This window comes from Amphibalanus amphitrite, unplaced genomic scaffold (assembly GCF_019059575.1).
Source record: "Amphibalanus amphitrite isolate SeventyFive unplaced genomic scaffold, NRLGWU_Aamphi_draft 000286F_arrow, whole genome shotgun sequence".
Lineage (NCBI taxonomy): Eukaryota > Metazoa > Arthropoda > Thecostraca > Balanomorpha > Balanidae > Amphibalanus > Amphibalanus amphitrite.
The window spans coordinates 17,857-31,223 of NW_024881781.1; the positions used below are offsets into that span (position 1 = coordinate 17,857).

General features: G+C 49.2%; 1 protein-coding gene across 2 annotated transcripts in view; it reads left to right on the forward strand.

Moving 5' to 3' along the window:
• Positions 1 to 13,367, forward strand: part of LOC122387424 (coiled-coil and C2 domain-containing protein 1-like) — a 41,940-nt gene that overhangs the window by 6,332 nt on the left and 22,241 nt on the right. The window contains exons 10-16 of one of the 2 annotated variants that reach the window (XM_043377608.1): positions 240 to 383; positions 1,384 to 1,577; positions 1,990 to 2,145; positions 2,442 to 2,617; positions 3,769 to 3,889; positions 7,585 to 7,736; positions 11,777 to 11,870. In XM_043377608.1, coding sequence (XP_043233543.1) covers positions 240 to 383; positions 1,384 to 1,577; positions 1,990 to 2,145; positions 2,442 to 2,617; positions 3,769 to 3,889; positions 7,585 to 7,736; positions 11,777 to 11,870 — 1,037 coding nt within the window. Of the gene's footprint in view, positions 1 to 239; positions 384 to 1,383; positions 1,578 to 1,989; positions 2,146 to 2,441; positions 2,618 to 3,768; positions 3,890 to 7,584; positions 7,737 to 11,731; positions 11,871 to 13,367 lie in introns of both variants that reach the window. The other variant, XM_043377607.1, reaches the window with a different exon arrangement.

Consider the following 13,367-nt stretch of genomic DNA (forward strand, 5'->3'; position numbering starts at 1 on the left):
TGATACTACAATCTGGAAGCGATGAAAGTTTGGTCTCATAACATTCAGCCTTTCTTATGGTGTTGGCGTCATTGTCTCTGCTTAACTTACGATCGTTGTTCCGTTACATTAAGACAGTTGTCAAATCGAGTTGTCGAATCAATAAACTGGTTGCTGAAATCGCCTCATCACAAAACAAACCTCATGAGCCAGTCGCCTTTGGGCCACCGAATGCTGATGACATCCGATTTCTCCGGCAGGATTCGGGCCGATTCCAACCGAGGGTGCCGGTGCTGCCTCCCCTGTCCCTGCTGCGCCCCCCGCCCCCGCAGCAGCAGCAGCAGCGGCAGCAGCAGAGAAACCCAGCCCAGCCGGCGCCAAGCCAGGCGTCACCCGGCAAAAGTGTGAGTGCCGCTGTCGAAGTGTCCCTGTCTTGTGTATTGGTGGGGCCTAGGGAAAGATGGAAGTGCCCTGTGCTGTAAATATGAGGACTGCCCTAATAGCCAACTGTGACTTAATTTCCACAATTTTACTCGGTTATTGATAATGGGTTGGGCTCGACTAAAAAAAAAAAAATTGCCGACTCGACTCATCATTCAACATCAGAAAGCCCTGACTCAACTCTGACTCAAACAAGGAGCTGATTTTTTCCCTTGACTCGACTCATGACTCAAGCGGCTCAATGAAAATATGAGTCGACTCAAACTTGACTCAAATTTTTTGTTGAGTCAAGTGAGTTGACTCAAAATTGACTCAGACAAAAAAGCTGTTGAGCGGGGGTGTGGGGTGTGAAAAAGTCCGGCAGCAGGGCCAGGGCGAAGTTATCAAGCGGGGGGGGGGGGGGGGGCGGGGGAATGAAAAGCTTGTTTCTGGAAAGTTGAGTCAGCTGACTCATGTTCCTAAATGTTTGACTCAACTCAATGTCAAAAGTTATTTTACTGACTCAACTCTGACTCAACTCAACGCCTTAATATTTTTGTCCGACTCAACTCTGACTCAACTCAACAGCTCAACAATTTATCCGACTCGACTCAAATCTGACTCATTTGAGTCAGAGTTGAGTCAAATTTCTGACTCGACTCATGAGTCAAGCACAACCCGCCGCCCTGTCCTCATATCAACATGTTTTTTTTTTTGCCGTCAACTGCCCTGAAAAGTTTTCATTTTTTATTTTTGATGAATACGAAGCTCGTAGATCGCCGTGATTGGTGCCGAATGCCGATACTTTGGTCTCTAATGCACACCAATTATCTTTATTATATTTTTAATGCTCTAGCGATGCCATCTGTCGCAGATAGCCGTCTCTTCGCTGCTGCCTATGTCTGTACTCGTACTCTGTATCCGCACCAATAATCAACATCGCTCGAGACCTTAGCTCAACGTCCGCCTTCAACCCATCCTCAGCCATTGGCCAGCAGACGCGCCAGCAGAAGCAGCGTGCCTTCCTCGACCACCGCCGTAAGCTGTTCCTCCAGGCGGCGCTCCAGGCCAAGAAAGACGGTGACAAGGCGGCCGCGCTCGAGTACCTCCGCTCGGCAAAGGGCTTCGAGCCGCTACTAGAGGCCACAGAGAATGGCCTACCCGTTAACATGGATACGGTGAGGATGCCGTGGGAAGGGACAAGGCTGGTAGATCGGTGAACTTCGACGGAGTGGGTGGAATGGGTGGAACGATGGACTGAAAGTGATGGGGTGACGGGTCAGGAGTAGAACTGATAGCTGAAGATCGCTGCGCCCTCTGCCCCTGTTAGACTCTGTTTTCCTTTTTATACGAGGATGAAATGGGAATATGAAACGGTGATTTGATATACCCACCAAGGGGGAGGGGGTCCAGGGAGAGAGGGAGAGCACAAATCCATTATCCATTGAAATAGAATTTATCTTTACAGTTAATTTTGCCTCCCTTCGATACATTACGTCACCTTCTACTCGAAATGTGCTGATGCGTAGTGGCAGCACACAGCCGCCCAACCTAAGCCCGCCCTCTGACCGCCCGTCCTCCGTCGTGCAGCTGCCGATCCCGCCCCAGGAGCGGGCCAAGGCGACCACGGCCGACTTCGAGGTGGTGTCTCGCGAAGAGGCGATGGACGCTTCGGCCACCGGCGACGACGCCGAGCTGGCCGAGCTGTTCCAGAAACTGGAGGCCGACCTAGTGCGACAAGCCACGGTGAGAGCCGAGAGGTCTAGGTTAGGTGAGAGGGTGGGTTCACGGAAAAAATAGGGAAAAATAGGGAGAGATGGGTAGGTGACGATGAGAGGAGCAAAGTCACGGTTAGCGGAGTGGGTTTTTCTAGAGTGATGTTACGTTTAGAGGTTTTACTTTGTCGAACATCCGCTCTTGCCGACTTTGCTGAGCCGGCCGCTACCCGCGCCCTCTGGCTTCGTGTCTAGTGCTGACTATATTCTCTGTCTGCACGTCTGTCTGATGCTAACTGTCTGATCCTTCCTTTCTCGCCTGCTCAGGTGTGTCAGACCAACCGCGACCACTACCAGAGCCTGGGCGAGGTGGCCGAGGCCAACAAGTTCGACCGGCTGGCGCAGAACTGTCTGAAGGATCTGGATGCCCTGCGGCACGCCTACCGACGCGGTGACTTCGTGCCCAAGTTCCACTACGAGACCCGCGAGTTCCAGATCGTCAAGTGAGCCAGTTGGGACGGGATGATGGAAATTTTATGGAGATGAGGAGTTTTAGTTGGGACTTGTGACGATTTTGTTTTCATGGTACTGTGAAATGTTTTACTGCTTCATTCCGGTGTGAGAGCTCTGTCCCGACTCTGCGGAGTGTCATTCTAATTCTCGGTTTATGAAAGTCCTTGGAAAGTTTAATGAAAGTCCTCGTCCATTAAAGAGATGTTGTCCCTACGGGATCCCTATCCCAGTGTGGGAGTCTCACCCCCGATTAGGAAGGGTCAGCCCAGGTCCAGATGTAGATAGGCAGTCCTTCCGGTCATGGCTGGCGTGTTAATACGTCCAGACTCGCTCGGCTGCGAGCCGGTACGACGCCGGCCTCTGCGTGTTTATAGTGTCACTGGGAACTCTGGGCGTCAATCGCCTCACGCCACAGACGCGAGCCCCCGGCACGCCCCACACCTCAGTCTGTGCCGTTTCTGGTCGTGTGATCGGTCTGGACAGACACGCCCCCACCCGGCCAGAGCGGGGCTCCACCCGTGCCCCTCCAGCGACAGACAGCCTCCTCGGCCCACAATTACAGGGCCATGTGAGCAGACGCCACGTGCTCACTGACGAACCCTGACCTTTACGGACACTTGTACGGGCATCCGGTGGCCGAGTGACAGCTATGACGGGCGAGGGGAAGGTTTGCGTAAAATTCAACGCCGCTTCGTTTTTTTATGGGCATTTTTTGTGGTCCTCACACATTTTCTGTTTACGATTTGGCGGATAAAGAAAAGAAAAAAAGAGAATGAATGAAGCGTGTTATGACGTTTGTGTCCGTAAACGTTATTAATTAGTTAGTTAATTGATTTATGTAGTTTTGTGTGACTTGCTGCCATGATTCCTACGGGCTGTTAGCCTCATTAGTGTCGGCTGTCCGGTGTGGTGTATGTTTTTACATCAGTGTTTTTTTGTCGTCAGTTTGCTTTTCGCCGATGTCCGTTTCATCATCTGTCGTTAACCGGTCTCAGTAATTCTTCAGACCGGGCCACTGACCATATTGTGTTACCAGTGCCTTCGCTGGCGATGTCCGGGTCTGTACTCGTTACCAGATAACCCGTATTAACCTGACGAACTCATTGATTCAATTTGCTCTCATTCCGTGTGTCTCCCCCAGGGCTTGTACGGACCTCAACAGTAACGACCTGGAGCTGACCATCGTACGGGGGGTCAACTACAACGTCTCCAATCCCAAGGACGTCGACACCTACGTCAAGTGGGAGTTCCCCTGGCCGCAGGTCAGTCGACGGTGATGCCTCCAGTTGATAGTGATATCTTCTGACCTAGGGTCAGGTCATTCAGTGGGGAGTTCTGGCAATAGTTCGGTGGGGAATTACCCTGGCCACAGGTCAGTCGGTGGCTTGTTACCTTTGCCTCAGTTCAGTCAGATTTGTATTGGCTCCAGCTGGGGTCAGTCTGTAGGGGAGTTCCCCGTATCCTTGGTCAATCAACAACAGTTTCCCTGGTCTCAGACAGCAGCTAGAGATTCTCTGACCTCCATCAGGTCAAACGTTGGGGAAGTCCTCTGGCCCAATGTCTGTAGTTCTCCCGACCCTAGGTCGGTCATTAGGCACCACCGGCACCAGTCTCCCTGACCTACACCACTCCATCGTACCCACCTACACTATACCGTCACCAACCCCCTCTCTTCCGCCTGGCTCCACCATCCGCCGCTTCTCCAACTGGTTACATAAGCGATCGTGACGTCACCGCCGCCCGTTTTGGCGTAATTGACGGTTCTGCCGCCGCCGGCTGCCGTCTGGCGTCGCTGCTATGTCTGGCAGACTGGTCGGCAGCAGGAGTAGTTTTCCACTGAGGGTCACGCGTCCCCAGCGGAGAGTGTCAACGTGAGCAGCTGTCACGCCGTAAACACGGGCCCGGGGGCAGCACGTAATAGTGGGGAAGTCATGGTCAGAGGTCCGGAGGCATAAACAGTTTGCTAATTCTGATGTTAAATGGAATGTGTCGTGCCTTATTTACAATCGGAGGCGTCCCTTTATCCTTGATGTTGAACGCATGATTATGACGTGCTGTGGAGGGAATGGTGTGACTACGACACATTCCTGTTTTCAACTGCAAGGTGATTTAGGTGGTAGTGCAAGCTGTGTTTGAGTTTTTTTCTTCTTAGATTTTGAAGGTTAATTATTCGAACCCCTTCAAAGCAAAATTGGCAATGTCAAGCCCTTCCCCGGGATCAGTTCGCCCATTTTCTGAGACATTGCTTCATTATCTCTGCGCTATCCAGTCGAGATCCCGTGACATTCCAATGATACCTACTTAGTCTTAGTTCAGTGTGTGGTTCTCTTAGAGACCCGGATCAACGAACCCGTTGAGTGTCTGCCGAAGTGATGATGCATGAGTGTATCGCTCAAGGCTAGCCTTAGATACTGGCAGGATGACTTGGGCAAAAAACATGACTAGTCGGGCTTAGAGAGACACAGTCAAGGCTGTGGAACGTCACGGTGAAAGTTTGTGGTTTTCTGATGGCGACGAAAAACTACGAAGCTACATTCTTAGTCTCATTCTAGATTATGCTCTCAGTTCATGATGCTCATATTAACCCTAGAACGCCTAGGGGGGGTTGTATCAACCCCCCCCCCCCTGAGGTTTTTTCGAAGTGCACGCTAAACGGCTTGTCGTAGCGGGCTGAAATTTTCAATACTCTCTGGGGCAACCTTTGCGCATCTTTTGCCGAAAAAAAAATTGATCGGGTCATGTCAGGTCACGGAGTTATGACGTCATAAGAGGTACAGCCTCCGGCCGGATTTTCACAAACTGAGTGCCAACGCCCGAGGTTTCCTGCCGGTGGTACGGACATCGGTTGATGGATCGTGATGAAACTTCCCATGCATGTTGGGGCAAGTATTGGCTATCATATGGTATAAGAAATTTGACCGGGTCAGGTCAGGTCACGGAGCTATGACGTCACAAGAGGAACAGCGTCCGGTACTATTTTTGAAAAGCGCCCGAACCACTATTTTGCTAATTCTTGTCACCTCAATGGGAATATGCAGCAATATTAGCTTCTATAGGGAGCAAATGGACCTCCCAAATCCAAAAATACAATCAGATTTCAAAAATTTAAATTTTGATTTTTCGAATTTCTGCCGCCGACTGTGACCTTGCCGACTTCCGGCGCTCCCAACGCGCCATTTTTAGAGCTAGGGAAACGAAATACATACCAAACGATAGAGAATTGATCAAGGAACACGATAGTGAAGGTTTCAAGTCGATATCTCCCACCGTTTTGCCGCAATCGCCGCCGAAAGTTGAAAAAAGTCTATTTTTCCGAAAATTTGACCTTTGACCGGTCAAAAGTAGGTCAAATGTTGACCTAGGACCAAAAAATATACCACCAATCGCGAGATCTCGTTGAGAGCAATCCGTTGGTTTTTTCCGCTAAGCTCTACGACCTTCCGTTTCGAAACGCCAGGGGGGGGTCGTAACAACCCCCCCCTGGTCGTTCGTGTTATGAGAAATGGCCTGGTCGTGCGAGGGTTAAAACGGTCTCTTTGAAAGCAGCGTTTGGGGACCTCCTTTACCGTGAGTCTGATGAGTTATTATATAACTGATGGTTCTCGAACGTTACGGGTTGGATGTAACGGATCAGTCTGGTTAGGCGGCACTTATTCAATGTAAAACATGCTGCAAGTTCGGCTAGTTTTCAGCATCAGTGGATTGGATTTGAGTCTTTCATTGTCTTTTCAACTATTAATTTACTCATCTGCGCAACCTGATGTCCTGTATTTGGTTCCCGGTTGCGGTGGTGACCTGTTACTAACCACTGTCGGCAGCTTATCAAGCGTCCCTCTTATACCCTCTTACCTGAAGTCAACTCGTGGTGACCACCTTCGGAACCCGTCGCGTCCGCTGTATTGCCCTGCCGGCTTGTGACGCTTGCATTTGGAGGCGGATAATTATCTTCCCCTATCTTCTCTCCTCTTGGCTCTCTTTCTCCTCACCACATCTCCTTTCTCCATTGTCGCGTCTCGTTTCGTCTCTTCTTTCCCTCTCCCTCTTTCTGTCACAGCCCTTCTCTTATTCTCCCTCTGCTTACCCTCTCTTCCGTCCTCCCTATCACATTCTCTTATCTCTTGCCTATCTGTTATCCTTTTCGCTTACCTTTTTCTCTTGTCGTTTCCTTGCTCTCTGTCCTCTCTTTCCCAGTTTTTCCTCTCCTTCCTTTCTTCCCACGTACCCACCTCTTCCCATCACGTGCCCACCACGTCACGTGCCGCGGCCGGCGGCGGCAGTGGGGTCGCGCGCCACGAGGTCAACCCGTGGTGACCCCGTGTACGGAAGGCCGCCGCCGCGGGCCACGATCCCACGGCGTGATGTGCGGATACTCGGAACGCCCCCGCGGCTGTGACGCTGATGCCGGCTCCCCTGCCGTGCGCCCTCGTGGGTGTGTTGTGTGTGTGTGTGTGAGGATTACCGTGACGTGTACAGGTGTGGGGATGGAGGGTGCGGTTTGTATCCGGGCCCCGTGTTATCAGTAACGCGAGGTGTCAGGCCGCCGTGTGGCACACGGTGGCTGGCCCGGGTAGTAACAGGCACGGATGACACTAAAAAATGTGAATGATGCTTGTCAGTGAGTCACTGTCTGTATTTAGTTGGGAAGGGCAGACGGAAAGTATTTTAGGGTGACATGCAACCTGATGTAATGATAGGTTTGTCGACTTTCCTGTTTGTCGGCTGTTGGCGCTTGCGTGGCTCGTTGTTGAGGTGTCGTCATTTTGTGTAATCCGTTTCTAGGATGGATTTTGGATCTGAAGGCTTTTAGAAACATACTTCACCTGCCGAATCCGTATATTTTCGCAATGCCAATGCTTCTCCTTCTCTAACATCCTTCCCTTCACTCGACACTTTTCTAGAGCCACTCCCCTCACTCGGCACATTTCCCTAACGCCGCTCTCCTGTCTTTCTACCGCAGGAGGCGCCCACCTACGACAAGACAGGGAAGGTGAAGAACACCAACAACCCAGAGTACGACGCCAAGTTCATGATCGCCATCGATCGCAGCTCCCGATCCATGATGAGGATATTTCGGCGACAGAGTATCAAATGCGAGGTCTGGGAGAGAGGGTAAGTGAGGTTTCCCTCCCCGCTCTGCAGGGAGTCAGGAGCTAGGGAGAATGTACAAGCTGTTTTATTGTATATTGCTGGTATTGTCACTGCTTCTGCTTTAGCTTGGATATCGCTTCATTTGTATTTGCGCCGCGAAGGGAGACCAATTAAAACTTGGTTAAACGCTGACATTGCTAATACACTGCCTTCATGAAATTTGCGAGCGGACCTGTAATATAAGGAATACTCGTGAGTTACCGCTACTAACTAGTGTAATATTCCAGCTTGATTTGGAAGGCGATGGTCATGTGATATCCTTGAACATGCCGCACCCGAAGTAGTCCTTAAAGGGAGATAATGACCTTTTTCCACAAAATCTGAGTTAGGACCATTTTCTGACAAAACACAACAAGTTATAATGTAAATTAAAACCATTTTGCTCAATTCGGTACCTTGCCGCAAATATCTCAACTTGAAGTCACGTTAGCGGGGAGCGCTGAAAATGACCGTTGAATAAGTACTTACATCACTTTTTGGTACTTGCATGTAATTTTGTAAAATGAGCGTATTCCTTACATTTGATCTTCATCACATCTAGTTAGTTAATGGTCGTCTATAGTGCCTTCAAAAGATGTTCATGGTTTCGGGGTGGTTTATGTCTAAATTTACGCAACTATTTTTCCTGTTCATCATCTGACGCCATATGCTGCTATTTTAGTAGCAACGACTCAATTTTGAATCGGTCCCGCCGACTGCACAATAAAAGAAGATAGATACAACACTTTTGCGGCATCACTGAAAAACTTATGCAGTACTGTTATCAAAATTCTCATAATACCGTTCGACAAACCTGAAGTCTTTTTGAAATAAATATGCTTGTATTTTTCGCTTCAGGCTCTGACGCCAAAATAATGAATTTCGTAGTCGCAATCGCAAGATTTGGCTGCGTTTCTGGCGCATGCCGTTCATTTGTGGCGCAAAATAATACTTGGAAACAAAGAAGAGTAGGCACTATGTACCCCCGAATTAGAATCTAATTAATTCTAAACCGAATTAACTCTAATTCAAATTAGAATCCTTACAACCAAGCAACGACAAGGCGATAACATAAACAAAAACCCAAGCGTCGCTGTTTGAAACAAAAGCGCCATATACTGCGACTTTTTTATAGAGAAGGACAACGCTTTTCGGTGGGTGTTACAAGTACTGCAAATACTGCTTCTTTTTTGCAAAAATAAAAACCTTTTTCACATACGAAAATGTGCTAGGAAATTTTCATATTTTATAGAAACTACAGTAGAAATCAGGGCTGCGGAGTCGGAGTCGGAGTCGGAGTCGGAGTCGGTCGGAGTCGACAGTTGTGACCGGAGTCGGAGTCGGAGTCGGAGTCGATTTTAGAAACCCGAGCCGGAGTCGGAGTCGGAGTCACCGAAAATCTGTCGACTCCGCAGCCCTGCTAGGTCTGCGGAGTCGGAGTCGGGAGTTGGAGTCGGTCGGAGTCGACAATTCTGCCCGGAGTCGGAGTCGGAGTCGGAGCTGGTTTTTGAAAGCCGGAGTCGGAGTCGGAGTCGGAGTCGCCGAAAATCCATCGACTCCGCAGCCCTGGTAGAAATAGTATAGATGTCGAGTAATTTTTATTTAAGAAAAAAGAAAGCTCATTATCTCCCTTTAACCCGCGAGTTGCTGGGGGGGGGGGGGCGTTAAACCCCCCACTTTTTTCGCCGGGCCATAGCATAAAAACGGCGCGCGCGGCGCGCCAAATTTTGGGTACCTGTAGGGAATTGATTGAAGTTTATTGTGACAAAGTTTAAAAAAAAAAATCGGTCCAAAAAAAATTGAGATATCGAGGTTTTAGTGACGTCATGATTTCTGAGTTTTCGACCAAAAACGGCATATGTTCAAAAAATCATATAAAACCACAGAACAGACATACAGACATGCAGTAAACGCCATTAGACTGCCAATACCATGAACAATCAAATGCCTATCTTCGATTATTGATTATCGTTCCGCATTTTCCAAAATAAAATCTTGAACTGAATCTTGGCAATTTCTCGTGACTACTTCACGACCATGATACATGCATTTCTTAAATTGAACTTTTTGAGCCAAACACGTACACATATGATAAAATGAATGTCACCATCGTGTTCTACGCCCCAAATTACCCATAAAACATGTGTCACGGGCTGCGAATATCAGTTTTGATTTTCGGGGATATGTGCCTACCCGGTTGACCTGACCTTGACCCTGACCTATGCTTGACTGACCCCTACATGGAGCTGACACTCTTGTAGGCCTTATATGATGGATTGTGCACCGTTTTGACAGAGTTTATGACGAGAGGCGCCCATTGCGAAGTCCTGAAGTCCATGCTACTGAAAGCCCGATTTCAGGTGTTTGACCTGACCTTGACCCGACCTGTGACCTCAAAATTCAACTTTAAAGTACTCGTCTGAAGCGTCTCGTCGCGTTCCTTCGTTTGCCGCCTCGTGCGTTTCGCTGCGCCTATTGGTTCTCGAGTTATCGGCTGGGGGCGTTTAACGCCCCCCCCCCCCCCCCCCAGCAAACGGTGGGTGGCGAAATACCCCAGCAACTGCCGGGTTAAAACCTGGCGCGAACTATCGACTCAACACTCGAGGACCAACCAGAGCAATGCAATCAATGTCAATAGGCGTTCTTGCTTGTGCCGAAAATGTCACATGTGCGTCCAAGATAGAGTAGTAACCACTCGAGCAAACCAGCCTGCATCACTAAATATGCATGGCTGAGAACATTCATTGGCAGAATCTTAGCTGGTCCGATAGGGCCAACATCGCTGCTCAAAAGATCAATGTGAGGTGCAGATAGAAACTGTTCCATAGATCTGGCAATGTCGCCTGATCATGTAACCTTGACTCGGCGGCTGTCGACGAGATTCGTCAAGCCATAAATCAGGAATTTTGCACTGTCATGCTTACGAAGCAACCATTATTGAGCCTCGGAGGTGATTCCAGACTCCCAGTGAACTCTTGAGCACCGTATGGTCGAGTCATTGTACAAGTTAAAGGGACCCTCCCACCTTAACATTAGATTTGAGTTGAGATAGCCAAAATGGGGTCCCTGGCTCACAATTACCGGTTTCGGCACTCACAACATCGAGAAATGCTTTAAATCGGAAATATTGAATTTCAAAATTGCAGCATTTTGATTCAGAGGGGCTAATGCTTAGGAATACCCCTCTGAATGTGTGACGTCAGCGCAAATATCTAACGATTTTTAAATGTTTGACTAAAACGTTTTGTAGCACGCGGTGGTATATGCTATTTGCGCGCAACATCTGCCGCAAACGCCGCACTTCTAAAATAAAGTCGCTAGAAACAGCGGAGATCCCAAAAAAGTAAACAAAAGTAAAAGTCTAATATCTTGAAAACCGGTGAATATTTTTCGGTGAAATTTGGTAGATATTCGTTTTCGCTCTTTCCGAACCGAGCGACATCACTTTCATGCCAATTCATAAACTTTTTTGAAGGTGGGAGGGTCCCTTTAAAACCTTTCGTTTTTTTTTTGGAAATCCCTGTAAGTGGTTAATGCTTTTTTAAATATCTTTATTTGTACTTCTCGAATATTCCGATCCACATAAATAACATTTGTCATTTGAGGTTACCTAAGTGTTGCTCTAGTTTTGACATGGATCGTTTCCCGCGTCCTACATAACCAACTGGACAGTGTTGTTTATATGATGAAGCTCTTGTTCGGCTTTCGCTATTTCCATTCGGGAAAATTGCTCTAACCTTTGCCTGGAGTAGTGATCCCAGCTGGCCCGCCCTATTTATCAATTTCCAATTTATCTCCTTCCTGGTCACCATTACTTGCTAAATATCTTACGAGTCTCTCTTCTGACCCGTCTAACGCTAACTGCTCCTCCGACTTGACCCAGCCCAGCTCAGCTCAGCTCAGCCCCGGGTCTCCCCGCCATGTACAGTCTGCTCCGCGCCGTGCCGTCCGCTCTGACCGCACCCGCCCGCTGACAGGGCCCGCTGGCGCCGCTGCCGCTCACCGTGCTGTTCTATCGGCAGTCATCTGTTTGGCTGGACGGATCAGCTCATCGGCACCGCCCAGGTCAAACTGGAGGACCTGCAGGACAAGTGCGTCGTCCACAAGGCCTACAACGTGAGTACCTACGTACGGTATCGTCCATAAGGCCTACAACGTAAGTACCTGCGCACAGTATCGTCCAAAAGACTTACAACGTGAGTACCTACGCACAGTTTTGTTCATAAGACGTTCAATCTGCGTGAGTACCTGCGCTTCACGTCGCCAACAAGGACAATTGCTACAACGTGAGTACCTAGGCGTCATGTCGCCAGCATGGACAAGGCTTGCAATGGTTGTTGATGGATGGACGGCGATTGACAGTGAGTAGGTAGGAGTGACAGACAGTGAGGCCGGGTTGTTGGTTGCGTGGTAGGTGGCGTGATGAGCGAGTCAAACGCAGCTCGGTAGATACGATGGCAGCCACGGTGACATAAATGTACTGGCGAGAGCGGCAGTATAAAGGCGACAGGCAGGACTGTAGAGGCGTGAGCGGCGATAGAGTGGTGGAAGCGTTGATAGAGTAAGGGGCGACGACAGAGTATTGAGAGATATGACAGGGTGTAGAGAAGGGGATATTTCCCGCATATGAAACTGCAGTTGATATAGATATCGAAGCGCAGTCTGGAAGCCAATTTAATTGATTTCGTGAAGTTGTAAAGCCGTACGATATCGTACTGGTGGGTTACATAAGGTCAGGAACATATGCAGTAAGCGGCCGATCAGGAATTGGGAATATGGACTGCGGTAGATAGCAATTTTCCGGTCCCGTTTCTTTTAGCCCAATCTAACTGCGGTTGGCATGGGCTGTATGATATCACTGGACGTAAAATAGCATGTATCGAAAATATCTTCCCACCACCGGGCTGGCAGCTCGTGAAGCTCAGCTGATCTTTTATTAGGTGAGCCCACGGCCACTGGTATTTTTATTAGAACTCTGTGAGACCTCCACGATTCCTAGTCGTGGTAGGAATAACATTGAAACTCTGTGAGACCTTCACAATTCCTAATCGTGGTAGAAATGATGTTTTCGTGACGACGGAAAGTTCCATAAATAGAAATTAACAACTGTCGCCTGCGGGAAATATTTCGCCGGTGATCATTAAAAAGTATGACAAACCTCATTCGAGTGGGCGTTGTTCTACTGCTTTTGCCTGGTCAGCCCGTCCATTTGGACAGCGCCGGCTAAGAGGAACGCATTCGCTCCCACTGATCCAGCAGGCTCCTGACGGCTGGGAATCTGACCTGTCCCGACTGTGTCGCCACAGCCTCGTTAGCCGTTACCTTCACCTGACCTCTCCCTTCTGCCGCTCACTGTAACACCCCAGTACGGATCGCGTGCCCCGTCATCCAGTCCCGAGGATGACGGCTGCTCCCGCTCGCCCCGCGCTCCCCCTCTCTCCCCTCTCTCTCCGACAGTGCGCAGCAATTGCTCGGTATTGCGCAGCGCCCGAATGCTCCCCTGAGAGTTGGAAGCGCTGCGTGTTACTTGATGATATCTAGGTATGGCACGCGGGTACTGGGGTCATGGGGTACCATTTTCACCTATAGGTGTACTTTAGATTGACTTGTTAG